This window comes from Microcaecilia unicolor, chromosome 11, assembly GCF_901765095.1.
Source record: "Microcaecilia unicolor chromosome 11, aMicUni1.1, whole genome shotgun sequence".
NCBI classification, from domain to species: Eukaryota; Metazoa; Chordata; class Amphibia; order Gymnophiona; family Siphonopidae; genus Microcaecilia; species Microcaecilia unicolor.
Window position 1 is genome coordinate 63,614,975 of NC_044041.1, and position 27,205 is coordinate 63,642,179.

The 27,205-nt window shown below is 47.3% G+C and overlaps 1 protein-coding gene across 1 annotated transcript in view; it reads left to right on the forward strand.

Moving 5' to 3' along the window:
* The first annotated feature begins 1,613 nt into the window (after window positions 1-1,613).
* The window catches only part of SPPL3 (signal peptide peptidase like 3), a 238,318-nt gene continuing 212,726 nt past the window's right edge, over window positions 1,614-27,205 (forward strand). The window contains exon 1 of the mRNA XM_030218725.1: window positions 1,614-2,012. Coding sequence (XP_030074585.1) covers window positions 1,990-2,012 — 23 coding nt within the window. The 5' untranslated portion in view covers window positions 1,614-1,989. The remainder of the gene's footprint in view (window positions 2,013-27,205) is intronic.

The following is a 27,205-nucleotide window of genomic DNA, read 5'->3' on the forward strand; positions in this document are numbered from 1 at the left end:
CTGGATTAAATGAAGAGGGAATTCACATATGGCATCAGTAGTATCCCTAACCCTAACCCTTTACTCCTTTTAACCCCTTCCTTAACAAAGGGCTGTTAAAGCAAGGATGAGGAGAAGACAGTACTCAAAAGAACTTGGTACTCGGTAGATGAGAGGCTGGCGAAGGTGCAGCTTACACTTCCATGGGAACCCCGCAGGAATTGTTTCCATTCCCATGGGAATCCCACAGAAACTGCTTCCATCCTGCAGGAACCCCACAGAACTGCTTCCATCACTGCAGAACTGCATCCATCCCTGCGGAAACCCCGCAGAACTGCTTATATCCCCACAGGATCTGCGGGAACCCCATTCCCGTGCAGGTCTGTAGTCTAAATGTGGCAACTGGCAACATTATCCAGTTCAGCACACTCATAGCTGACAAGTTCATAGAAACTTTAATTATGTTCAGTGGAAAATGAATCTGTTGGCACAGGTTGTTTGCTATGTTAATAATATTCCATCAGTGTTTTATTATTGCTTACTTACCAGTATTACATATTACGGGCATTTGCTTCAAAGTCAAACTGTGTTTTAATTTGTTTATCCAGTCCTTACATGCACATGGTTTTGCTTTTTTAAAGCCAAAGTTGAATTCTAAGGGTGGTTAAACAATTAGATATAAACTGTATTGTTTCTGACTTGTTTCTGACTGCTTTGGGTCCTACTGATCTGTATATCTGCTGTCTAGAATTTTGGAAGATGGAAATGAGAAAATAAAAATTAAGTTTTGTATGTACCCCGAGTCTGTAGAAGTTGGTTTGTTTACTTTTCAACTGTGTGTATATGGAATATGGATGTCGGTTCTGGTGTGTTCAGACTGTACATATATATATATGGCTATGATTTCTGAACATATGATGTGGCATCATTAAATGCCCTGTTGTGTATGCTATTGCTAATCTGAACTTTGTTACATCATGTTTCAGACATATTCATCTACTTGCTCCCATTATATATTTAATCATATTATCTGTCTCATTGTATTTTCAAAATGTAAGGCACATTGAACCGGAGTTTGCTTGGGAATAAAATCAACTGTTTGAGGCTTCTGTGCACTGGGATAGAGTTCTCAGGCACGGGGACAAACTGTCCCCGCGTTATTCTCTAATGCTGGACTGCTTTTTTGAGGGTCTGAGGTAGTGAAGGAGAGAGATGCTGAACACTCGGGGAGAGGGCTAGAAAAGCAGAGAGATAATGGACACATAGTTGGGGGGAAGGGGAAAAGCTGGACTATGGAGGGGTAGGGAAAGGAAAATGTCCTGTTGGGCATGAAGGGGGCGGCGGGTAGAGCCTTGAACCAGCCCTTTGTGAGGTGCCTACGGCTGAAGGCCGTCTAGATTGTCACATACTCTCGGCACTGTCCTATCCCACCCTGTGATGAACGATTATGCTCGGATATTTAGGGTACTCAACACATGCTGGTTCCTAATGCAGAGAACAAGGGCAGGCGACGGCGTACCAATGCGCCTAAGAAAGAACTATAGAAGCCACCCAGGCTGAAGAAAGCAACCGTGCACGGCAGCCGGTTGACGCGCCGTGCTCATGCACGCTGAATGGCGTTGGTGGGAGCGCGCGCGTTTGCGACGCGCTGGGTCTCGCGCCGGCACAGGCAGCTACTGAGAGAGAGGGGGGGTTGGCGCGGCTTCACCTTTAAGTAGAAGCTGCCGTACCGTGCAGCTCCTGGGGCTTGTCGCTTACTTTCCCGTCATGCCGTGGTTGTTCCGGTGGTGCTGGAGAGCAGAGTGAGGGGCTCTGGGATCTCAGACCGGAGGCAGGGTCGTGGGGCGAGCGCCTTCTGTCACTGCTGAGGAGGCCGCAACTCCTTGTTGTTCTCCTTATAGCCGCCGCCATGTTGAGTTCGGAGCCGCAGAGCGGGCAGTAAAGCCGGGACACCGCGCGTCCGGAGTTCCAGGAACAGATTCCCGGACCCCAGTGCTGCCAGTCGCAGCCATGGCCGAGCAGACCTATTCCTGGTGAGTGTTCGTCCGCTCACATGCGGGCTACCGGCCGGGGGTTATGGGATGACCCCCATTAAAAGGCCTAGGGTCATGGTTGTGGGTTGGAGCTGAACCCCATGTCATGGTATGTTGCTGGGCGGTGTATGAAGTCTACATTTCCTTTCTATAGTGGATCCAGAGTTATAGGAGCTAACGTTGCTAAACCTAATGAAAGTATCCTTTCGTGTTAAGGGAGTTTGTTTAAGCTCCTATATCCAGACTCTGCAGTAGAAAGTGGCAGAGGGAGCTAGACTGGAGAGCATACATTAATACCCAGTGTTGTTTTTTTTTGTAAGTTCCATCACACTGTATTTGTGCCGGGTTTTTTTGTTGTTCCTTTTCTCTCTTTGATCTGAGAAGCCGGAGGTGGCGACAACTGAGTTTGTCAAACAGGTTACTGAGGTTATGTTTAAAGTGTGTTAAAACGTGAATGGTATGAACCAATGAGCTAGCCCGATCTTAAGATGAAAGCTGGGGAACGGTGACTAAGGATTCTCTTTTTTTTACACCTATTTGTAGTGTATATGTATTTGTTTTCTAGTGTTTGGAGTTACTGCAACACTACATAGCAATGTTCAGACATGGAAATCTTTATTGGTGGTGAAAAAAAATGTTTAAATATCTAGAATAGTTATCTTAAATTAGGATAAGTCGGTGATAATTGAGTTAATTGGAGCACATGCTGTGCTTTAACTGGTAACTCTTTGGATTTGCTTGAGTCAATCAGACTTTGATTTGTTTAGTGTGACTATATAGCTTCAATACTAAGGGGAGCCTGCAGAGCTAGTCCTGATTTTATTCCATGCATGCATGGAAATATTCTGATTTCCCAATTGAGTTCCCAATGGGAAAAGACTGCTTATCCTTCAATAGGATGGGATAAAACCAGGATTGGATTAGCTTGTTCCTACTGACATGGAGTTATATAATCACCCTACTGTTTTATAAAGTGTTAATGCCATAGGACAAGCTAGTACGTTTGTCAAGAAGTTCAGGTGATATCTGTATTTATAGCAAGACTGATAGCTCTGTGATAAATGTTTAGTTGAGGTAACTTGGTATATTATGATGTAACTCATTGTCCCAAAATGATTTGCTTTGCACATACCTTGAAAAATAATGAATCTTGCTTTTAAGTCATGGTATATTGGTTATGAGCTCATTCTCTAATTTTACTACTTATGATCATCATATCTAGTAATTATATTTTGCCAAAGACTACAGTTTCTGAAGTACATAGGATATGTTATAGGCAACATAGGTGTGCTTTAGACATTCTTCTACCAATTTCCTTTTGCATATTTTCTGTTAGCTGTTTTTTTTTTTTTGTTCCTTTCTAGTTTTCCTATTTTATTCTGTTTAATTTATAACCCACCTAACAAGGTAATGTTGAAGGTGATAATGTACTATAATTCAAATGTCATATTCCACTTCATGAAAATAAGCTTAAATATAAAAAATGGGAAGGATTACCTCAGAGCTCCAAAACCAGCTTGATCTGCCAGCTTCTTAGCCATAAATGATATCCTCCCCCCCTATGGAAAACGGCAAGTAGAGGGAATCCAAAAGCACAAGGCAAAGTAGAAAGCAAAAAAGCACAAGGGGCCTTCGAGTGAGGGACATCTCGGCTATGCTTTTTGTCAGATGTGACATGATCCGTGTTTCGGCAAGAAACCCCTGTGTCAGGGGTCTATTATTGGTATCTGTTGCACAAGGAGCCTTCGAGTGAGGGATGTCTCGGCTATGCTTTTAGTCAGATGTGACACGATCCGTGTTTCGGCAAGAAACGCCTGTGTCAGGGGTCTATTATTGGTATCTGTTGCCAAGGTGTCAATCATCTGTTTTCTATATGCATCTTAAGTCTTGAAAAAGACAAATGTGCTGGAAACTCGGCTGAAAAGTCGCCAAAATCAGGTAACGTAGGAACGAATAAAATAACTATGCTAAAATACTTCCCGTGCTTTTTGAAAGTATACACGGAAGCTTTGCTTAGCACAGCGTGGGAAATTTTAGTATAGTTATTTTATTTCTTCCTGCAAAGAAGCGTGGGACGTTTTAGCATAGTTATTTTATTTGTTCCTGCGTTGCCTGATGTTTTTTTTGGTGTCTTTTCAGATGAGTTTTCAGCACATTTTGTCTTTTTCAAGACTTAAGGTGCATATAAAAAACAGATGTTTGATATCTTTGGCAACAGATAACCAGTAATAGATTTCTGACAAAGGCATTTCTTGCAGAAACACGGACTGTCGGGTCTTTGTGCTTTTTTGCTTTCTACTTTTTCTGATGTCTTTGTGGTGTTTATAATGAATGGAAGGATTTTGCTAATCATGAAGAGTAGATCTTAGTGATCAAATATAATCAACAGATTTGGAGCTCTTTGAAGCTTTTCCTTCTGTTTTTAATAGAAATTAAACAAAATAAAACATAGAAAAGAAAATAAGATGATACCTTTTTTATTGGACATAACTTAATACATTTCTTGATTAGCTTTCGAAGGTTGCCCTTCTTCCTCAGATCGCAAATAAGCAAAATCTTCTGGTTTTGATATTTGTCTCTTTTTATGAAGTGGAACATAACGTTTGGGTTGTAGTTGATTTTGTGTTTCTACACAATTATTTTGATTTTGAAGGTGATAAGGTAAACATTTTATTATAAAATCACAAACTGAATCGTTAAAAATATCAACTTCCCTCTTTTTAACAATCCAGTAATGAAAAGAACTATTGCTAACCATTTTTATCAACTCCAAAGGCGTGCTTAACCTGTTTTTTCAAACATTATAAAAGCCAAAAATTATCATCCTCTAAGATTTTGGTTCTCAACCTTTCTTCTGTTGTGACACACCTGACAGGTGATGTACATGTATGTGACCTGCTGAAAACTAAAATCCACAGCTGTTTTGTAAACTGTTGCTGAATTAAAGTTATTAATTAAATTTCTTTGGGCAAAATACTGAGATTAGAGAAGCAAATCCTGATAGTGAGAGAGAAATATGGGGAGAGGCCCTCTCAGCTGAAAACAGATCTGATGGCAGCGCAAGTGACCCTGAATTCTCTTATCCATGAGAGGGAGAAGAAGTCCCAGGACTATTATAGGTTCCAACTGTACAAATATGGTAGCAAGGAAGGGCGGATGTTAGCTAGACTGATAGCCTGCAAACAAGCCTCGAGAATAGTCACATCATTAAAAATGGGGCCTGTAAGCTATGCCATACCATACCATACAGACAAGGAGATTAGAGAGATTTTTGTTTCAACAATTTTTTATTGATGAGGTCACATGGTATACAATTCCATCTCAGTCAATATAAATCGTATAATAGCGAAGTCTAGTACACATTACTAAACCTGAAATGTCCATCATCAATGTTTTCCAAACTTTTCTCCCCTATCCCTTCTTTCTTGTCTTCTCCTATATTTATAATGTGTACATGTATAATTACTGGGCAGTTGTATAACTAAACAATAAACTTTTATATGAAACTCCAATATTTATAACTCGTGTTTTACTCAGTGTATTATCCCAACAGTATTTACTGGTGGGTCCTCTTAATGTGCTCCTTCAAAGGATTGTTACTGGTGGGTCCTCTTAATGTGCTCCTTCAAAGGATTGTTCTCCTATCTAAATACACATGTCCCTCTATTATGCATTGAACATTACCCTTCCCATTCCTATACCCCGCTCCCCCCAACCTCCCTCCCCATCTACTCGCATAAAATGTTCTCTACACATCATGGTTAGTTACCTCTACCTCTGCACATGCTATTACTACCAGAGTGTAAAATATTGGTCTTGCTTCTTTTGGCACTGTGCTCCTCTTATAATAGGGGCAGATTATTGAGCACTGTGCTTCTTGCTTTATGTGAGATACTGTGTAAATATCTGTTCCAAATTGAAATAAAGGCTTTTCTTTTCTTTGGGGTGCTGCTCTAGCCTCCCATAACATCAACTCATGAAATTTATTCTTCCAAAACCAGATGGTGGGTGGTTCCTCTTGCATCCAATGCCTCGGTATACATTTTTTCCCCACTGTGTATGCCTTACCCAGTAATAGATCCATGTTCTTGTCTGATAGCTCATAGGCTCCCCTTTTGTTTAATAACACCCTTCTCCACGAGGGAATTAGTCTGTGGCCTATGAGAGTCTCAAGGTAATTATGGATCCTTTTCCAGAATATTTTCACTTTGATACACTTCTGCATGCATTTTGGAGTTGTATTTCTCATTCATCTACACTTTACACACTGAGCATCCGGTGCACAGCCCGCTCTTGCTGCCTGTGTTTGTGCCATGTATCCCCTATGTAATATCCTATACTGGCTCTCCTGTAGCTCTGCCCCGCTAACTTGCCTGGGGATGTCTTTTATCAATTTTGCAAAATTTACTCCCTTCAATTCATATCCCAGGCCTTTGCTCCAAGCCTCTATGAGTGCTCCATAGTTTTGGGGCGGACAGAGCGACAGCAGGGCCCCGGTGCAAACTAGATATGGAAACGTGACCATGTGAATCCCCTTTTAAGAATTCTCTGAGTTTTTGTCCTAATTTTGTGCCCAATGCCTCTTGATCTAAGCTGTACCAATAGTGATGTAATTGTTAGTGAAAGTCTCCGCCCTAGGTCTTGAAATGTATACAAACCTCCTTCCTCATTTACTATGTGTTCCATTAGGCTGATTCCCATGTCTGCCCATCTCTTAATTAACAGCCTCCAGTCCAGGTGGAAAATCTCCATTCGCCCGGAGCGGAAGCTGATCGCTAATATTTGGGTTTTGATTCCAAACTGTCATAAGAAAGCGCCAAACCTGTCTTAAGGGTTGTAACAGAATACTTTTCTTACATGTTGGCGGTAAACTTTGTGATTGGGCCTGTATTAGAAAGTTTACATGCCAAGGGCGATATAGTGCCTGTTCCCAACTGACTGGAGTAAATTGTTCTGTATTAAGTATCCAATCCCGAAGGTGCCTCAGTAGACATGCTTGATTGTACCGTCGAAGATTTGGGAGACCCAAACCTCCCTGCTCCCAGTTATCATATAGATATTCTAATCACATCTTTGATTCCCCCCCCCCATAAGAATTTCCTACATATTCTATTCAATTTCCGTACATCTCTTCGTAATACGTGTATTGGCATTACTTGTAAAATGTAAAGCCATCTTGGGAATATTATCATTTTAAATAAGTTGATTCTGCCCATCAATGACAAAGGCAGATGGTTCCATTGCTCCAAGGAGGATCCTGTATCTCGTAACAGCTTCTCTATATTTAGTTGGTATAATTTATCTACATCCATGGACAGTCTCACTCCTAGATAACGAAAAGACTCATCTGCCCATTTTAATGGCACCCTTTCTAGCCAATTCCCCTCTTGCCACTCCTGTCTTTGTAATGCTTCAGACTTCTCTAAATTTAATTTGAAGCCGGAAAGATCTCCATACTCTACCATACATTCCAAAAGAGCAGGCAGTGAGGTGTTGGGTTGGGTCACATGAACTAGCAAGTCATCGGCATAAACTGCAATTTTGAAAATATTATCGCCTATTTTTACCCCCTGTATTTCTGGTGTTTGCTGAATATCTCTAATCAGGGGGTCTAATGTTAAAATGAATAATAAAGGCGATAGTGGGCATCCTTGCCTGGTGCCACGAAATATAGAGAAGGGGGGAGATTAGAGATATTTTTAAAGAATTCTATCAGAAGTTATACAAGGCAGAGGAAGAATCTGGTCTCACAAGTAAGGCATACCTAGAGGGGGGTGGAACATCCAGTACTCGCAGATAAAGACCAAAAATATTTAAACGCTCCCATCACTGTAGAGGAAGTGCATTGGGCAGTTGCCCATAGCCAAATGGGGAAAGCACCGGGGCCGGACGGCATGAGGGTGGAGTTTTATAAATTGATGGGTGAAGAGATTGAACCAATATTGGTAGAAGTCTTCAATAGTTGGGTGAACAAAGGTTTCTTGCCTAGACAACTAAACATGGCCCAAATTATATTAATTCCAAAGCCCAAAAGGGATTTAGTCTTACCAGAATCATACCACCCAATATCATTGCTGAACTGTGAACTGAAACTATTTGCTAAAATTCTGGCCAATCGCTTGGGGCAAATACTACCAAAACTCATGCATGAGGGACAGGTGGGATTTGTTAAGGGACAATCAATTTCAAAGAACTTAAGAAAGATCTTAGCAGCATTGGAGACCATTGGAATGAGATCAGAGCCTGCATTAATCATTAGTTTTGATGCAGAGAAAGCTTTTGATCGAGTAAACTGGGACTACTTGTTTTGAGACGTTAAAAGTATACGGGTTTACAGGGTGGTTTGTAAGTGCGATCCAAACGCTATACTCGGAGCCGATGGCAAGGATCATGGTTAATGATGGTTGCTTCGATGAGTTTGCAATAGGAAGAGGCACTCGGCAGGGTTGCCCTCTATCACCATTACTGTTTGCAATATACTTGGACCCTTTTAATCAGAGATATCTGCTCTATGCCTGCTGTGAGAGGGGTAAAGATTAATAAACAGGAATTTAAACTGGCTGCTTTTGCAGACGACCTGCTGGTTATGCTTACGACTCCAGCAGAATCGGTGAACGCCCTACTGGAGATATTTGAAGAATTTGGGGCCTACTCAGAGTTTAAATTAAATCTAGAGAAGTCTGAGACTTTGGCTAGCAATGTAAATATAAATGAGGCATGGCAGGGACACTTTCCCCTTAGATGGGCGACTGGAAGGTTTAGATATCTGGGAATTATGTTAACTCCTAAGACTGAGGACCTTTATGAAGCTAACATCCAGCTATTGATGGCCCAGACTAAACAGCAACTAGAGAGTTGGAACTTACTATGGCTGCCATTAATAGGCAGAATATGTCTACTCCGTATGATTATACTCCCCAGGTAGCTCTATGTGCTGCAGACCATACCCATATGTTCATTGCACAAAGACCTTAGAGTCTTCAACCGGTTGGTAGTGAAGTTTTGCTGGGCAAACAAGAAAGCAAAGATGAAATACCAGTGGATGTTGGGGGGTTGGGATTACCAGACTTGGAGCAGTATAATATGGCCTGCCTGCTAAGATATGTTAAAGATTGGATTTTTGGGACAAATTACTATACGCCTCTTGAAATAGAGGAGGCTTTGTTTGCACCTTTACGTCCACAAGCTTTGTTGCAAATAGAGAGAACTCAAATACCTGGGAGATATCGGCAAAATCTGTTATATCCTCTGAGGAAGGCGTGGAAATATTTGGAGAATAGACTGGGTATAGGAACTGGAGTAACAGAGCTCCTACCTATTAAGGGGAACCCAATGTTTGAGGCAGGCATAGAAATTGTAGTTTTCCGCCGCTGGGAAGAACGCGGACTGATGTGCTTAGGTGATGTACTAGGTGAAACAAGTGAGATTCAAACTCTAGAGCAGCTGCTAGGCACTGATGATATGCAATGGGGAGATACATATGCATTTTGTCAAATAAAGCATTTTGTTCAGTCTCTAAATACGGATCGACTTACACAGAAACTGGGAGCTAAGGTTAAACACTTTTTTGAAAAGATTTCAGAGACCAGTCCCTCAATTTCAGGATTGCATAGGGCCCTATGGGAGGAAAATAAACCCCAAAATTTAACACAATTAAAAGAACGATGGGAAAAAGATCTGGGAGTCAGTTTAGTATCATGGGATATTAGTAAGCAGCTGAAAGGGATCCCAAGATTGATAAGTGGAGCACAGTATAGGGAATGCGCCTTCCGATTTATACATAGAGCTTACATGACTCAGGCACAGTTGGCGAGGTTTGGGGGGCTGCAGACGGCATTATGCAGGAGGTATAGGGGTGCAGAAAATTCCTTTTACCATGGATTTTGGAGTTGCAGGAATATTAAAGCATATTGGGGGAAATAGCTAATTATTTGACTAATCTAATAGGTCATCAGATAGCGTGCACACCCAGGCAACTGCTGCTGAACCTCCCAGGATCAGTCAGGGGAGCGACACTAAGGGGTACCTTACTATTCCGCAAACTAACTTTGTTGGCGAAAAAAATGCATTCTGCAGTATTGGATGACAGATATGGGGCCTGAATATTGGCATTGGCGGAATCTAATTCACCAATTGGTGGTGTGGGAGCCAAGAGAAGCTAGGAGTGGGCCCAAGAAAAGAATTGCATTCATAAAACTATGGGGTGTATACATAGATTCTCTGACCCCTAGGGGTAGGAATTTAATCCTTAGGGTGCTGTAATGGGTGGAAGATGATTGGGGTAGTCTTTGGCATGAGTGGGAAGTAAGGGGGGGCGGGGGGATTACATGTGTGGCGAGAGGAGTCATTGAGGAGAATGAACCCAATGGGGACAAGGGACAGTTATATGGAAGCGCAAAGATTTTTTTATTTATTTATTACAAGTTTAAGCTGATGTTTTCAAATAGTAGACTAATTCGGTTCGATGGGGGAAGGTCCAAGGACCCTGACCTCCCTCATCAACGTATCTGAAGTATTCCTGCTCTAAAGTGGGGGACCTCCTTCGGACTTGTTTCCATTCATGTATGTTTGATAACGATTTTGCAAAAGAGGGTTGAAAAAAAGGGGGCGGAATGTAATGGAAAAGCGAACAATTTACTCAAGATTATGGTTGTAATATTTTACGGTTAAATAAAAAATTGTTTAAACATAAAATTTTTTTGAGAAAAAATACAAATCTTCACTCACTTTATCAGTGAGAAATCTGGGACTGACGTGTTCCACACAGTTTTTCAATATGAGGTTGAATCTCTTAAAAAAGGTGGTCAATTCTAATAAATCCAAATAAATAGAAAACAGATGTGTTCACATCCTGGTCACCTCAGTAATGGCAATATAAAATCCCTCCAATGCCAGATTCTGTGATGTAACACAAGACTTGACAAATATGCTACTCAGAAAGTCCATAAGCCATTATTAAGATGGACTTGGGAAAATACAACACATTCTACGATAAGCAGCATAAAATTTGTTTTACTGTTCTGGGATCTTGCAGGGATTTGTGATCTGGATTGGCCACTGTTGGAAACAGGATGCTGGGCTTGATGGACCTTTGGTCTGTCCCATTATGACAATACTTAAACATTACCTATGGACAGCAGCAGATCTGCAGCAGTTAAAATTGGAGATAGTGGGGAAGCAGACATATGGATCAGTTATAGGGATTTCAAGTATCTCTCTATGGTTCTCTGCTCTTCCCAGTTTGCAGGCATGTCTTCTGATTCTGAATGTTGCTGACTTGATCACTTCATCTGCTAGCACATGTAGTGTCGCACCTTTATTGTGGTTAGCGGAGAGCGCTTCATACTGCATCACATGATAGCTGCTAGCATTGGAGCTTTCAAATTTGCACCAGCCAAATACTCCATGCACTGCATTTGCCAGAACCCTGGCTCCTTCCTGACATGGCTCAGGTCAGAGCCAAAATGCCCGCCCATAGAGGATGAAGCCTGTAGTCCAGATGGTGCAGATCTCTTGATCTTGCATATCACACGTGGTCTGGTACCAGTGACAGGATACTCCTTCAGCATGGTGCACACAAGGCAAGACCCACTGCGCCATCTCGCACAGATACAAACAGTGCCAAATATTTCATATTGTTCCCACCACTGAAACTCTGCCACTTCCATTTACACTGATTTGCACCTGGGACCATTGGTCCCTGGGTTCTGATCAACTCTGTTGCTCAGGCTCCCAAGGGAAAGGAAAATATGTACTGTACGTGAATCACTTGAGCCTGCTCTACAACAGCTTGCAAATTTCTTCAATTTCTGGGCCATATAGCAGCAACTGTGCATGTAGTGATGCTAACCAGGATACAGGTTCCATTGAATCAACATCTTCAGTCACTTGACAAAAAAATTACAAATCCAACACAATATATGCTTTTCTCTTCAATGGTGGCTTCATTTGCTAAACCTCACCATGGGTTGGCCCTTTCAGCCTGAGCTACCTTATCATACTCTGACCACAGATGCATCCACAGTAGGTTGGGGAGCACATCTGCAAAACTGGAAAACCCAAGGTTTCTGGAGCACATATAAGCAGACTCTCCATATAAATATTTTATAGCATCCCACAGATCAATCCAGATAAGGCCCTCTACCAGCAGGTGGAGGTTGAGTTGACTACACATCTGAAATTCTCTGTATCTAGCAGGTGGAAGGTCATAACTGTGTAGTTCTGGATCTGCTTCTGATGTTTCCCTTGGGACCAGTTGAGTCTTGATAGGGGGTGAGGTTCCATGTTTGGGATTTTTAGTGTACACCTGGTGGTGCCAGGTCCCTTCCTCGATCTCCCTAACGTCCCCTCCGTCTCAGACGAAGGATCACCGGGCAGGATTTACAGGTCTGCACGGGGGGGGTGGGGTGGGGGGGGGGGTGGACACAGTTTTTCTCAGGTGGCACTGTTCTGCTTTATTGCGGCTCCATCAGAAGCCACGAAATGCTTCTCCTGGTGTGGGAGCCGGAGAGCAGTGTCGGGAGTGTGAGCCTTGTTTGTGGCAGAGCGCGCTGGACAAGCCACGGGTTCTCAGTTGGGCGATGACGGGGTAATGCCATGTACCTTTTTGGGTACATTCTTGAGTGGGGAAAACCCTGTTGCATGCCCTCTGTCAAGAGTCTTAGAAGATCTCTTCCATTTGGTAGAAATCCACTTAGCGATTTCAGCTATCATCACCTTATCCATAAGAAGCCTGTTTCCCCAAGTCATATTGTTTCTTGTTTTATGAGGGGCCCACTAAACATGAAACCAACATGGGAACTCAATGTTGTTTAGCTCAGCTTATGCTGCCACCTTTGAACCTGTAGCTGTTGCTTTCCTACAGCAGCTAACTTGGAAGACAATTTTTCTCTTCCTCTTCAACCCTCCAGACCGGTCAAGATGCTTGGGTTATGCTCGCCTACCAGCAGAGGGAGACTGAGAACACTAACTTCAAACTATGTACATATAACCTGTGCCTAGCCACCTGTCGTCAGTATCTTCTCAGTCTCAGCAGAGGGTAGACAGGCAACCTGTGCAGCTTGTCCGGTCTGGTAGGATTCAGAGATTATTTAGGAGCTTCTTTTGGTCTGTTTTTCAGTTTTATCCCTGTGCCTGGAAGACTTTAGTGTGCTGGGGGTTGGTGGGTCCGGTGGGGCCTGCCATTGTCCCCTTTGGGGTGTCACACCCGGGTGGCCGGGTCCCTCCCCCTAACTGGCTCTCCCGTTTGGGCAGCTTTGTGCCTCGGCTGCAGTTCTGTGCTGCAGCCTTGAGTGCCGTTTAGTTTTAGCAGCAGCAGGGCTCAATTTCAGGCTGCAATAAAGTTTTGACAAAAAAAAAAACTCTCTCAGAGATCGAAGGCCCAAGCGGTGTGGAGAGCTGAGTGAGCTGCAATCTGGGGTTCCGGGGTTGTTCAGCTGCTTTGGGGCGCTGTTTTGCAGGCTTCTGGTGAGTGGGCTGTCAGCTGTTTGTTTAGGCGCGATGGCGGGAAAGCCGCTGCGATGTAGATTTTGTGCGCGCCGGGGGGTTGAAGTGGTTGGCGGTTCCTGCCGTTTCTGTGGCGAACCGAAGTCTTCTTCCTCCGCTCCGCCGGTGTTAGCGGCGGAGGTTCCCGCGTCGGGCCCTCCAGAGCCGGCAGTGTCTCAGTCTGGCAGCGTGGCGGCGGTCCCGATTTTGGCGGGAACCGCCGCCATTTTGGAATCAGCACCGCAAGGCCCGGAGTTGGTCGGAGGACCTTTGGGCAGTCAGTTGTCCGGTTTTTCTGGGGGGGACGGTCCTGGTCGGATGGGTTTCCCGCCGGATTTTATTTGGAGTTTGTTCCAGGCCTGGCAGGCGGGGCCGACGCGAGCAGAGACCCCTAGTCTTGGGACGGGGGGTGCCAGTGTTAAGAGACCACGTTTGGAGTGGTCGGAGGACATGGAAAGTTTTTCCCCTCCGGAGTCAGAGGGCGATTTTAGTCCCCTGGAGGAGGATGAGGGGCCGTTGGTTGGTTATGAGAAGGAACTTCCTGTGCCTGGGGAGGACCCTTCGGTGGTCCGCATTTTTCACCGCGATGAGTTGGCAGAACTTATTGAGCAGGTGTCATCGACTCTCAAGTTTGAGGCGTCAGCTCCAGTGACAGCCGGGTCGCAGGATCCTTTGGTGAAGGGGATTCGGCAGGTATCTCGCACTTTCCCTATGAACGCGGATCTGAGGGAAATGATTACCCAAGAGTGGCGTTCTCCAGAAGATCAGTGTAAGGTGGCTCAGGCCATGGCTAAGTTGTACCCGCTTCCGCTGGAGGATAGAGATTCCCTCCGGCCTCCGACCGTGGATGCCGTGGTGACGGCTGTGACTAAGGCTACGGCCATTCCTGTGGATGGGGGGGGCCGCGTTGCGGGACCCGCAGGGCAGGAAATTGGAGACGTTTCTCAAGTGGAGTTTTGATTTGTCTGCTTTGGCGCTGCAGGCGTCGGTTTGTGGAGGCCTGGTGGCCCGGGCGTGTTTCCGCTGGGCGGAGCGGCTGCTGGATAACCCGCCGGCTGATAGGGCCTCCTTAGTTCAAGATTTGGCAAGGTTGGAGATGGGGTCGTCCTTCATGGCTGATGCACTGTATGATTTGTTACGGGCTTCGGCTAAGAACATGACCCTGGCGGTGGCTGCTCGTCGGGCCCTGTGGTTGCGGGGCTGGATGGCTGATGCTGCTTCTAAGGCAAAGCTGTGTTCGCTGCCGTTTAAAGGTTCTTTGCTTTTTGGGGAAGAGTTGGATAAGTTGGTGAGGGGTCTTGGTGATACTAAGGTTCCTCGTCTTCCGGAGCTTCGTCCTAAGGCTGCTAGGGGGTCCGCGGTGCGCGGACGGTTTCAGGAAGCTCGACGATATCGGCCTGGCAGGTCCTCCGGGGGGACTAAGGGTAGTTTTTTCCAAAGAACTCAGTCCTTTCGCGGTGGTCGCCGTGGAGGGCGAGGTTCCTCGTCGGGAACGCCCGGAGCGTCCCGTCCTTCGCAATGATGGTGTGGGGACCCAACCTCTGGTTCACGTGGGGGCTCGTTTGCGCTTGTTTTACCAGAGGTGGGTCCAGATCACCTCAGATCAGTGGGTGCTGCAGATTGTGTGAGATGGCTACGCGTTAGAGTTCGACGGTCCTCTACCCGATTTCTTTCTTGTGTCTCCTTGTCATTCCAGGCGCAAGGCGAGAGCAGTGCGAGAGACCTTGGCGCGTCTGGTCGAGTTAGGAGCAGTAGTTCCGGTTCCTCCAGGAGAGCGAGGTACGGGTTGTTATTCCATCTACTTCGTAGTTCCCAAAAAGGAGGATGCTTTTCGGCCCATTTTGGACCTCAAGAAGGTCAATGCGGCTCTGAAGGTTCCTTCCTTTCGAATGGAGACGCTGCGCTCAGTCATTGTAGTGGTTCAGGAAGGAGAGTTTCTGACGTCTTTAGATCTGACGGAGGCTTACTTGCACATCCCCATCCTAGTGGCACACCAGCGTTTTCTTCGCTTTGCGGTGTTGGGGAGACATTTTCAATTTTGTGCTCTTCCGTTCGGCCTGGCGACGGCGCCTCGCACCTTTTCCAAGGTCATGGTAGTGGTGGCGGCAGCGCTGCGTTTGCAGGGCATTTTGGTCCATCCGTACCTAGACGACTGGTTGATTCGAGCCAAATCAAAATCAGAGAGCGAGGAGGTCACCGGTCGGGTGGTGTCCTTTCTGCAGTCGCTCGGTTGGGTTGTCAATCTGGCCAAGAGTCACCTCGTTCCGTCGCAGTCCCTAGAGTATTTGGGAGTCCGTTTCGACACGAAGAGAGGCCGTGTGTTTTTGACAGCGCCTCGCATCTCCAAGCTACAGTCTCAGATCCGGCAGCTCCGAGCTCAGAGGGCGCCGTCGGCGCGGGAGTATCTTTGGGTGCTGGGTCTGATGGCGGCATCAATAGAGGTGGTACCCTGGGCCAGGGCCCACATGAGACCGTTACAGGTAGCGTTGTTGTCTCGCTGGTCTCCTCAGTTTCAGAGTTTGGAGGAGAGGCTCTCACTGCCGGAGGTGGCTCGGTGCAGTCTTCGCTGGTGGCTCCACTCTCCGAATCTAGCGAAGGGCATGCCGTTGGACACTCCAGATTGGGTGGTGCTGACCACGGATGCGAGCCTGTCAGGATGGGGGGGCGCATTGTCTGGGTCAGGTGGCCCAAGGGCGTTGGACGTTGGAGGAGGCGAGTTGGTCCATCAATCGCCTGGAGACGCGAGCTATTCGGTTGGCTCTTCGGGCCTTTCAGAGTCTTCTGGACGGCAAGGCAGTCAGGGTTCTTTCAGACAATGCCACGGCCGTCGCTTATGTAAATCGACAGGGGGGAACAAAGAGTCCCGGGTTAGCGGTAGAGGCGACGGAGTTGCTGTCATGGGCAGAAGTTCATCTGCAGAGTCTGTCAGCGGGACACGTGGCAGGGGTGGACAACGTGAGTGCAGATTATCTGAGCAGGCATATGTTGGATCCCGGAGAGTGGGCTCTCCATCCCTCCGTGTTCGAGCAGATAGTGTTGCAGTGGGGTCGGCCAGTGTTGGATCTTATGGCGTCGGCCGCCAATGCGCAGGTCTCTCGGTTCTTCAGTCGTCGAAGGGATGCTCGAGCCGAGGGCATCGACGCGTTGGTGCTTCCGTGGCCACCTCAGCAGCTGCTCTACGTGTTCCCGCCGTGGCCGCTGGTGGGCCGCGTGGTACAGCGGATCGGTCGTCACTCGGGGTTAGTGGTTCTGATAGCGCCCAATTGGCCCCGGCGTCCGTGGTACGGAGATCTGATGCGGTTACTGGTGCAGGATCCGATTCCCTTGGGGCCTCGGGTGCGACTGGTTCAGGGGCCGATAGAGATGGCAGATCCCTCTCCGTTCTTGCTTACGGCTTGGCTCTTGAGAGGCACCGGTTGAGAAAGAAAGGGTTTTCGCCCAGAGTGGTTGATACGATGTTGCGGTCTCGCAAGAGGTCTACATCGTTGGCGTATGTGCGAGTGGGGCGCACCTTCGAGAATTGGTGTCAAGAGCGGGCTTATGTCCCTTTGCGTGCTTCGGTGGTGGAAGTTTTGGATTTTCTGCAGGATGGCTTGGAGAGGGGACTGTCGCTCTCTTCCCTGAAAGTGCAGGTCTCTGCCTTGTCTTGTTTTAGAGGTAAGATTCGGGGAGTTTCCTTGGCGGCTTCTCCTGATGTGGGGCGGTTCCTGAAGGCAGTGAAGTTGATTCGGCCGCCTCGTCGTCCGTTGGTTCCGCCTTGGGATTTAAATTTGGTTCTGGAGGCGTTGGTGGCACCTCCGTTTGAACCCGTGGCATCCATTACATGTAAGGATCTTACTTTGAAGGCGGTTTTTCTGGTGGCCATTTCTTCGGCGCGTAGGATTTCAGAGCTCCAGGCTCTGTCTTGCAGGGAGCCTTTTCTGTCATTTGCTAAGGAGAAAGTGACTTTACGGACGGTTCCTTCCTTTGTGCCTAAGGTGGTGTCGGCTTTTCATGTCAACCAGGTGATTTCCTTGCCTGTGTTGGGGGATCGCGCTGGGGATCTTACGCAACGTCGACTGGCTAAGTTGGATGTACGGCGCGTTTTACGGTCTTATTTGCGCAGAACGCAGGATTTTCGAGCATCGGATAGGTTGTTTGTGTTGTTTGGAGGTCCCAAAAAAGGGGCAGCAGCTTCCAAGGCTACTCTGGCTAGGTGGTTGAAGGAGACCATTGCGTCGGCGTACTTGTTGAAACGCCGTGCCGTGCCCTCGGTGCTTAAGGCTCATTCTACTCGGGGGGGGTAGCTGCTTCTTGGGCGGAAAGTAGTTTTATTCCTCCGCAGGATATTTGTAAGGCAGCGGCGTGGTCTTCCATCCATTCCTTTGTGAAGCATTACAGACTTGATGTTCAGGCAAAAGAGGATGCTCGGTTTGGAGCGGCTGTGTTGTCTTCTGCTTTTCGAGGGTCCCACCCTTAAGTTTCTACTGCTTTGGTACTTCCCAAGCGTCTTGACCGGTCTGGAGGGTTGAAGAGGAAGGTGAAATTAGGCCTTACCTGCTAATTTTCTTTCCTCTAGACCCTCCAGACCGGTCAAGAGCCCGCCCTGTGTATTATCAGAAGTGATTTTGAGCCGTGTTCTGCTATGACTATTCTTTCAAGTTTAGTGTGGTCGGAGAGAATTTCTTTGACTCTAAAACAGTACAGAGCGGGACGTTTGGACGTTCCGTCTGTAGAGGCACACTGTTGGTGTTTGACTATTGGTTTTCCAGGTACAGGGGTTTTGTTTATCGTTTTCAGGTTTTTTGGTTTTCTGCTTTGCTAAGCGGATACTGACGACAGGTGGCTAGGCACAGGTTATATGTACATAGTTTGAAGTTAGTGTTCTCAGTCTCCCTCTGCTGGTAGGCGAGCATAACCCAAGCGTCTTGACCGGTCTGGAGGGTCTAGAGGAAAGAAAATTAGCAGGTAAGGCCTAATTTCACCATAGCCATAACAGCAAGAAGAGTTGGTGAACTGCGAGTTCTTGTTCACTATCCTTCCCCTAAACTCAATTTTATCATAATAGAGTACTTCTCTGACCTCATCCAAAAATTTCTGTCCAAGATTGTTTGATTTTCATCTGAACCAATCCATTTTACCCACATTTTTTTCCTTCACCTCACTCTACAGAAGCAGAGTCTTTGCTTCACTCTCTGGACTGAAGACATTGAACAAAAGACTTCAGGAAAACTTCTCAATTGTTCATTTAACCCTAAGAATATGGGATCTCCTGCTTCTAAATGAATGCTGGCAACTTGATATCGGAATGTATCTCCTTTTGTTATACTCTTAGCACAGTGTTTCCTAAGTCCAGTCCTGGAGTACCCTTTGCCAGTCAGGTTTTCAGGATAGCCACAATATGCATGAAAAAGTTTTGCATATAATGGAAGCAGTGTATGCAAATCAAATTCATGCATATTCATTTTGGATATCCTGAAAACTTGACTGGCAAGGGGTACTCTAGAACCAGACTTGGGAAACACTGCTCTAGCAGGTTTCTCTTCTCTGGGATGTATAGGTCTGCCACAACTCTGTGCTAAGGCTACCTCAGTAGCAAATCTCAGGAATGTATCAATCAAGGACATTTGTAAAACAGCTACCTGGCCTTTGTTTATATCTTTACAAAACAATGCTGCTCAGGATGTGGCTTTTGGTCAGGCAGTTCTCTGGAACCTCTGTGCTTTATTACTGTGCTCCTCTGCTTCTAATACTCGGGGCCATCAAGATAGCTATATAAGAATGTCCCGCAGCTTGGGACTCATCTCAAGTGTGCTTATGTCCCCCTACATAGTATCCAGAAAAAACAAAGTTGCTTACCTGTAGCAGGTGTTCTCTGTAGACAGCAGGGGAATACAGCTAAACTCAGCTGCCCATCATCCCCACACAAGAACAGTAACAAAAATTTTTGAACTTTACTCACATTGCTTTAGCTTTGTTAAAGATTGGGTGGGCAGGGGAAAGCATGGCAGCGCAGAAACCCTGCACATCCCTAGAGTAGAGACCTGTATGTGAACGGAGTTTTGTGGGAATCCCCTCTGGGGCTGCGGGGTTCCCTTGGAGATGGAAAGTGTTCCTGCTGTATTCACGTGGAAGTGTAAGCTGCACCTGCGCCAGTCTCTCACCTACCTAGTTCTTTAAGTGCTGCTGCTGCTGCCTCCTCGCTTTAACAGCATAGATGCGGAAAATCTTCCATTAATCTTCTCTGCTCCCGGGCTGATGCGCAGGCCTCAGCTCTGACACAGGCACGAGCATCATAGGTCATCTGACCTACTTGTGCATGCATGTGGCAACCTCTGAGTACACAGTGCCAGCGAATCAGAGATGACTCTTACATGTACACACCAGATTGTTTCAAGTTTCCGTTCCTTCCTTGCCTGCAGTGCTCTGGGTCAAACTCAGAAACAGAGACAGAACGACGGGTATTTAAAAATTTTTTTTTTTTTTTTTTGGTACCATTAAATTCTTATGGGTATGGGTAAGATTCCAGCTGGGACGGGTGGGAACATGTTAGATTTCTGTCCCCGTGCAACTCACTAGCCCAGACATGTAAAACTTTGACATCTCTGAGCTAGGGGAGTTTTTTTTTTTCTCCCCCCCCCCCACCCCCCTGCATACTGGGCTGTGGCTGCATTCCCCTGTTACCTATGGAGAACTCTATAGGTAAGCAGCTCTGCTTTTTTTTTTTTTTTTTTTTTAGGCCATTAGACTCCATGAAGTGAAAGGAAAGGGAATGGGACTTTATATACTGTCTTTACTACTACTATTTAACATTTCCAAAGCGCTACCAGGGTTACGCAGTGCTGTACAATCTAACAAAGAAGGACAGTCCCTGCTCAAAGGAGCTTACAATCTAAAGGACAAAAAGTGCAGCCAATCAAATTGGGGGCAGTCCAGATTTCCTGGATAGAGGTACAATGGTCAGGTGCTGAAAGCGACATTGAATAGGTGGGCTTTGAGCAAGGATTTGAAGATGGGCAGGGAGGGGGCTTGGCGTATGGGCTGAGGGAGTTTACTCCAAGCATAGGGTGAGGCGAGGCAGAAGGGGCAGAGCCTGGAGTTGGCGGTGGTGGAGAAGGGTACTGAGAGGAGGGATTTGTCCTGTGAGCGGAGGTTACGGGTAGGAGTGTAAGGGGAGATGAGGGTAGAGAGGTAATGAGGGGCTGCAGATTGAGTGCATTTGTAGGTTAGTAGGAGAAGCTTGAACTGTATGCGGTACCTGATCGGAAGCCAGTGAAGTGACTTGAGGAGAGGGGTGATATGAGCATATCGGTCTAGGCGGAAGATAAGACGGACAGCAGAGTTCTGAACAGATTGAAGGGGGGATAGATGGTTAAGTGGGAGGCCAGTGAGGAGTAGGTTGCAGTAGTCAAGGCGAGAGGTGATGAGAGAGTGGATGAGAGTTTGGGTGGTGTGCTCGGAGAGTAAGGGGCGAATTTTGCTGATGTTATAGAGAAAGAAGCGACAGGTCTTGGCTGTCTGCAGGGTATGGGCAGAGAAGGAGAGGGAGGAGTCGAAGATGACTCCGAGGTTGCAGGCAGATGAGATGGGGAGAATGAGGGTGTTGTCGACTGAAATAGAGAGTGGAGGGAGAGGAGAAGTGGGTTTGGGTGGAAAGACAATGAGTTTGGTCTTGGCCATGTTCAGTTTCAGGTGGCGATTGGACATCCAGGCAGCAATATCGGATAAGCAGGCCGATACTTTGGCCTGGGTTTCCGCAGTGATGTCTGGTGTGGAGAGATAAAGCTGGGTGTTGTCAGCATAAAGATGATATTGGAAACCATGAGATGAGATCAGCGAGCCCAGGGAAGAGGTACATTGAAAAAAGAAGGGGTCCAAGGACAGATCCCTGAGGAACTCCAACAGAGAGCGGGATGGGGGTGGAGGAAGATCCATGAGAATGTACTCTGAAGAGGAGAACCAGGAGAGGACAGAGCCCTGGAACCCAAATGAGGATAGTCTTTCTGTGGCTACAGTCAAAGCAGTTTATATATAGGTACTTATTTTGTACCTGGAGCAATGGGAGGGTTAAAGTTACAAGGAGCTGCAGTGGGAATTGAACCTGGTTCCCCTGGTTTTTAGGCTGCTGCATCCTACAATGCAGCAGTGTAAGTAGATTCATGCTGCCAAGAGAACCACTCAATGCACCAGTCCTCAAAAGAGGCACTGCATCCTTTAGGCATCTATTTAATCATAGTCCTCTTAATGTTTTAATTAGTTTCTGAGGTTTACTTCTTTCAATTGATCCATTACCTTTAGCTGCACCACAGTGTTAGTGCAAAACCTTCAGTTAAAGCTATCAAAAGATAATCATTAGTCCTAGTGATTAAGCTAAGAGTGGGCATCTTTTTATTATTTTTTTAAATTGTGGGCAATGTGCAGTCATACACAGTTAGTATTCCTCCCCCCCCCCCCCCCCCTTCATTTATGTCAAACTTCAGATGTAGTGGTTGCCTTGCTGGGTGTTGTGGAATGGGATTATTTCTTGAAGTTAATCAGCAATATGTGAGAAGAGAAATTATCCAGGGACATGGATAATCCTGTTATGACAGAATATGGTTGTGGCGTAGTACTTTAATGGTTAGAGCAGCAGGCTGAGAACCAGGGAAGCCAGGTTCGAGGAGCAGGAATCCGTCTGGCAGGTTGTTAGCGGATGAAAAAGACTGATGGAGGTGGCTATTTGTTAGCACATGCTCAAAGTCTTCTAGATTTTTCTGAGCTTTGGGGAGCAGGTCTAAACAGGCAGAATCATGTGATGTCACATGTGAGACTGTCTTATTATGCTTGTTCACAGAGAACTAGGTTCAAATACCACTGCTACTCCTGATCATGGGCAAGTGACTTATCCCTCCATTGGCTGAGGTACAAACTTAATTTGTAACCCCTCCAGGGACAGGGGTGAATGTAACTTAGCTTGAATTACTGGGAGGGGTGAGAGCTAAATCCAAATCCCGTTCTTAGGATTTACATCTAGCCCAGTATGCTGTTTCCAGCAGTGGCCAAAATAGGTCACAAGTACCTGGCAGAAACCCATATAGTAGCAATATTCCATGCTACCAATCCCGGGGCAAGCAGTGGCTTCCCTATGTCTCTCAATAGCAGACTATGGACTTTTTCTCCAGGAATTTGTCCAAACCTTTTTAAAAACCCAGGTACACTAACTGCTGTACATTCTCCAGCAAAGAGTTCCAGAACTTAAACTATTAATTGAGTAAAAAAATATTTCCTCCTATTTGTTTTAAAAGTATTTCCATGTAATTTCATTGTGTCCCCCCTAGTCTCTGTATTTTTTTGAAAGAGTAAAAAAATCAATTCACTTGTACTCATTCTATACCACTCAGGATTTTGTAGATCTCAATCATATCGCCCCTCAGCTGTCTCTTTTACAAGCTGAAAAACCCTAACCTCTTTAGCCTTTCCTCATGTGAGAGGAGTTCCATCCCCTTTATTATTTTGGTCGCTTTTTCTTTGAACCTTTTCTAATTCCACTATATCATTTTTGAGATACGGTGACCAGAACTGAATGCAATACTCAAGGTGAGGTCGTATCATGCAGCGATACAGAGACCTCATAGTGTTAGCATCCTGTTTTTCCTTGTCATCAAGCAGATGAAGCCATTACGTATGGGTTGTGTCCATCAACCAGCAGGGTGAGATAGAGAGCACTCAACTTTTCACAGTGCCTCATGGCCAGCTAGCTCCACTGCCTCTTCAGTATTCTCTATCTCCCCAAGCAGGGTGGCTGCAGCTTCTTCGAGCTCCATCAGAAATCTGCCTGGGGGTGGCTCCTGGCTTGCCAGTTGTTAGCCGGGGTGTTAGAGGCTATAGTAGCTTCACTTTGAAGGCGCATAGGTCAGCCCTTTCCCTGCCTTACCCATGCCCCCGTGGAAGTGGACATATTAGCTTGCTTTTCCCTGTCCTTTCCCACTCAGTGGATGCAGGCACATTGGTTCGCCTTTCCCTGCCTTTCCCACTTATCTGAGCCTCGAGTGTTTTTATTTACCTCTTTTGCCTCTGCTTTCCTCACAGCGTAATAAATAAATAAATTAAAGTCGCTTCGTGCTTTAGCGCAGCGATCTTGGAAAAGAGGTTTTTTTTCTTGAGATTCTTCTGCAGGACCGGAGCTGTGATACTTGGTCTAGTGAGGTAAGAGTGTTTTCTGACTCCTCCGGGACGGTTTTTGGCGCGAACCGCCATTTTTGAATTTTACCGGAGTTTTCGGCGATGGCTGCGAAGACTGTAAAGCACTGTTCTAAATGTGGCAAGCGCAAATCAGCAGCGGGGCTCTGTAATTCGTGCTGTACAGACGGTAGAGCTGGCCCGAGCATGGCGAGCGGCGATCTTTTTGCGCTCTGAGCTGGCAGCGGACGCCATTTTGGATTTTCCACATGGCGCGGCCTCCGTTGCGACATAGAGCCCTGAATCCTTGGGGGGGGGGGGGGGGGTCCTCTGAGTGAGGGTAATAATAGAGCTGATAGCCCTGGGCAGGATCCGGGCGGTCAGGGAGCGGTTTTCTCCCCTGATTTTGTTTTAATGCTGCATAGGGCGTACATGCTTAAAAGAGCTCTTCCACAAGGATCTTCGGACCCTCTGCCTGCCCCCCCCCCCCCCCCGGTGGATCCTGGCCTTTTGGAGTTGGCTTTGCCTGTTTCTTATCCTCCTGATAAACACAGAAGGGCTAATTCCCCTTCTGAGTGTGGCGCTCCCCCCTTCCCCCCCCCCCCCCCCCCCCCCGTGGTCGGGCTAGGAGGATTCTGAGGGGTCTGGCAGAACTTCTTGGGCTGAGGAGCTAGAGTCGGGTGCGGAATTGTCACAGGAGCTTGAGGATCCGTCTGCGGTGAGGATTTCCCACCGCGAGGAGCTGCCAGCGCTTATTTCAGATGCCTTACAAGCCCTCCCGATTGAAGATCCTGAGAGTGGCACAGCCTCCTCTGTTAATCCAAGGATGGCTAGTACCAGAAAGCCTGCTCGAGCCTTTCCTTTGCATGACTCCATCCAAGCGCTTATTTCGGCTCAATGGGCTGACCCCGAGGGACCTTTGAAGGTTGCCAGGGCTATGGGGCAATTATTCCCTCTGAGGAACATTTGGCTCGCTTTGCAATGCCTAAAGTGGATGCCCTGGTCACGGCTGTGACAAAGGGAACTACCCTCCCTGTTGAAGGAGGTGTTGCCCTGAAGGATATTCAAGACCGCAGGCTTGATTCAGCTCTGAAGCTGTCCTTTGATTTGGCAGGTCTCGCTGTTCGGGCGTCTGCATGCAGTTATGCTGCTAGAGCCTGCCTGGCTTGGTTACAGCAGGCAGTGGAACAGCCCGGTGATGGAGCGGAGACCTTATCTGAAGTGGCTCCGTAGATGGAGTCGGCCTTGTCCTTTTTGGCTGACGCCCTTTATGATATGGTCAGAGCTTCGGCTAAACAAATGGCTGTAGCAGTGGCGGCTCGCGGCACTCTTTGGCTACGACATTGGGTGGCGGACATGGCCTCTAAGCAAAGGTTGGTGAAGTTGCCCTTTCAAGGCCTTCTCCTGTTTGGTGAGGAGCTGGAAAACATTGTTAAAGGCCTGGGGGATTCCAAACCTCAGTGCTTGCCCGAAGATAGGCCGAAGCCTTCCTCTAAGGGTCAGGCGGTCCGCTTCTCTTACAGACCTCGCTTCCGTGAAGCTAGAAGGTACCGCCCGGGGCGTGCTGCTGGGTTCACTTCGTGTGCCCGCTTTCAGCAGAGAAACTCCTTTCCCTCGGACAAACGTTACGCAGCTGCCGGTTCAGGGGCGACCCTCTCAATGATGGTGTGCCGGCCCCCTCCTCGTTTCCTGTCCTCGGAGGAAGACTTTCCCTCTTTTTCGAGGAGTGGGCCAAAATCTCCGCAGATCAGTGGGTCTTGGACCTGATCAGAGACGGATACCGAATAGAATTTGATGCCCCGGTAAGAGACGTGTTTGTGGAGTCCCGATGCGGTTCTGCCGCCAAACGGGCGGCGGTAGAGGAGACTTTGCACAGTCTGTGCCAGATAGGGGCTGTGACCCCGGTGCCTCTCGTCGAACAAGGTCTAGGCCGCTACTCCATTTACTTTGTGGTGCCACAAAAAGGCGGGTCTTTTCGCCCGATCCTGGACTTTAAACAGCTAAACAAGTCCTTAAGAGTGCGGCATTTTCACATGGAAACCCTGCGCTCCGTCATTGTGGCGGTACAGCCAGGAGAGTTTCTCATGTCTCTGGACCTGAAAGAAGCTTACTTGCACATACCAATTTGGCCCCCGCACCAGAAGTTTCTGCGGTTTGCGGTGTTGGGAAAACATTTCCAGTTTCGGGCCTTGCCTTTTGGCCTCGCCACAGCTCCCCGAACCTTCTCCAAGGTAATGGTGGTAGTAGCTGCCTTTCTCAGGCGAGAGGGTATCCGGGTTCACCCGTAGCTAGACGACTGGCTCATCAGAGCAGACTCAGAAAAAGAGAGTCATCTAGCTACAGCCAGAGTGGTTTCAGTCCTTCAATCTCTGGGCTGGGTCGTCAATATGGCCAAAAGTTACCTGACCCCCTCACAATCTTTAGAATGTTTGGGGGCCAGGTTCAACACAGCCTCGGGCTGTGTGTTTCTTCCCGAGCAAAGGCGGTGCAAGCTTCAGAATCAGGTCCGTCTGCTCCTGAGGATGCCCCGCCCGCAAGCTTGGGACATTGTCCAGCTGTTGGGATCGATGACGGCCACCTTGGAAGTGGTGCCATGGGCGAGAGTGCACCTGAGACCTCTACAGTATTCTCTACTTCAACAATGGTCTCCAGTATCTCAGGATTATCAGTGCAGACTTTCTTGGCTCCCTGCGGCCCGCCTCAGTATGGAGTGGTGGCTCTCAGACAGCATGTTGTGGCGGGGAATGCCGCTGGCGCTCCCCGATTGGTGCCTAGTGGTGACAGATGCCAGCCTGAAGGGCTGGGGCGCACATTGCCAGGGGAAGCATGCCCAGGGTCTGTGGACACCCGACGAGTCGGAGTGATCTATCAACCGCCTGGAGTTGAAAGCGGTGTTTCTGGCTCTTCTGGCCTTTCAAGTGACCCTGGAAGGATTGGCTGTCCGAGTGATGTCGGACAACACGACAGCAGTGGCCTACATAAATCGACAAGGCGGCACTCAGTGCAGAGCTCTAGCTGCGCAGGCCGAACAAATTTACCACTGGGCCGAGCTGCATCTTCAGTTTCTGTCGGCAGCTCACATTGCAGGTCAGAGCAATGTGCAAGCCGACTAAGCAGGCATCAGATCGATCCAGCGGAGTGGGAACTAGCAGACGATGTATTCCTGCAGATATGTGCCAAATGGGGCAAGCCAGTGATGGATCTTATGGCGACCAGTTCCAATGCCAAAGTCCCATGCTTCTTCAGCAGACGGAGGGATCCTCGCTCTGCTGGGTTGGATGCCTTGGCTCAACCCTGGCCTCTGGGCTTGCTGTATGTCTTCCCTCCGTGGCCCTTGATAGGGCGAGTGCTCCTGCGGATTCGGCTGCATCCAGGAGAAGTGGTGCTCATCGCCCTGGATTGGCCCAGGAGGCCTTGGTATGCGGACCTCCGACAGATGCTGTGGGAGGCTCCCTTTCCGTTACCTCTGGTTCCGCACCTGTTGTCACAGGGTCCGGTGGCCATGGAGGACGCCTGCCGCTTTGTTCGTATGGCATGGCGATTGAGAGGGCGCAATTGAGAGAGAGAGGCTA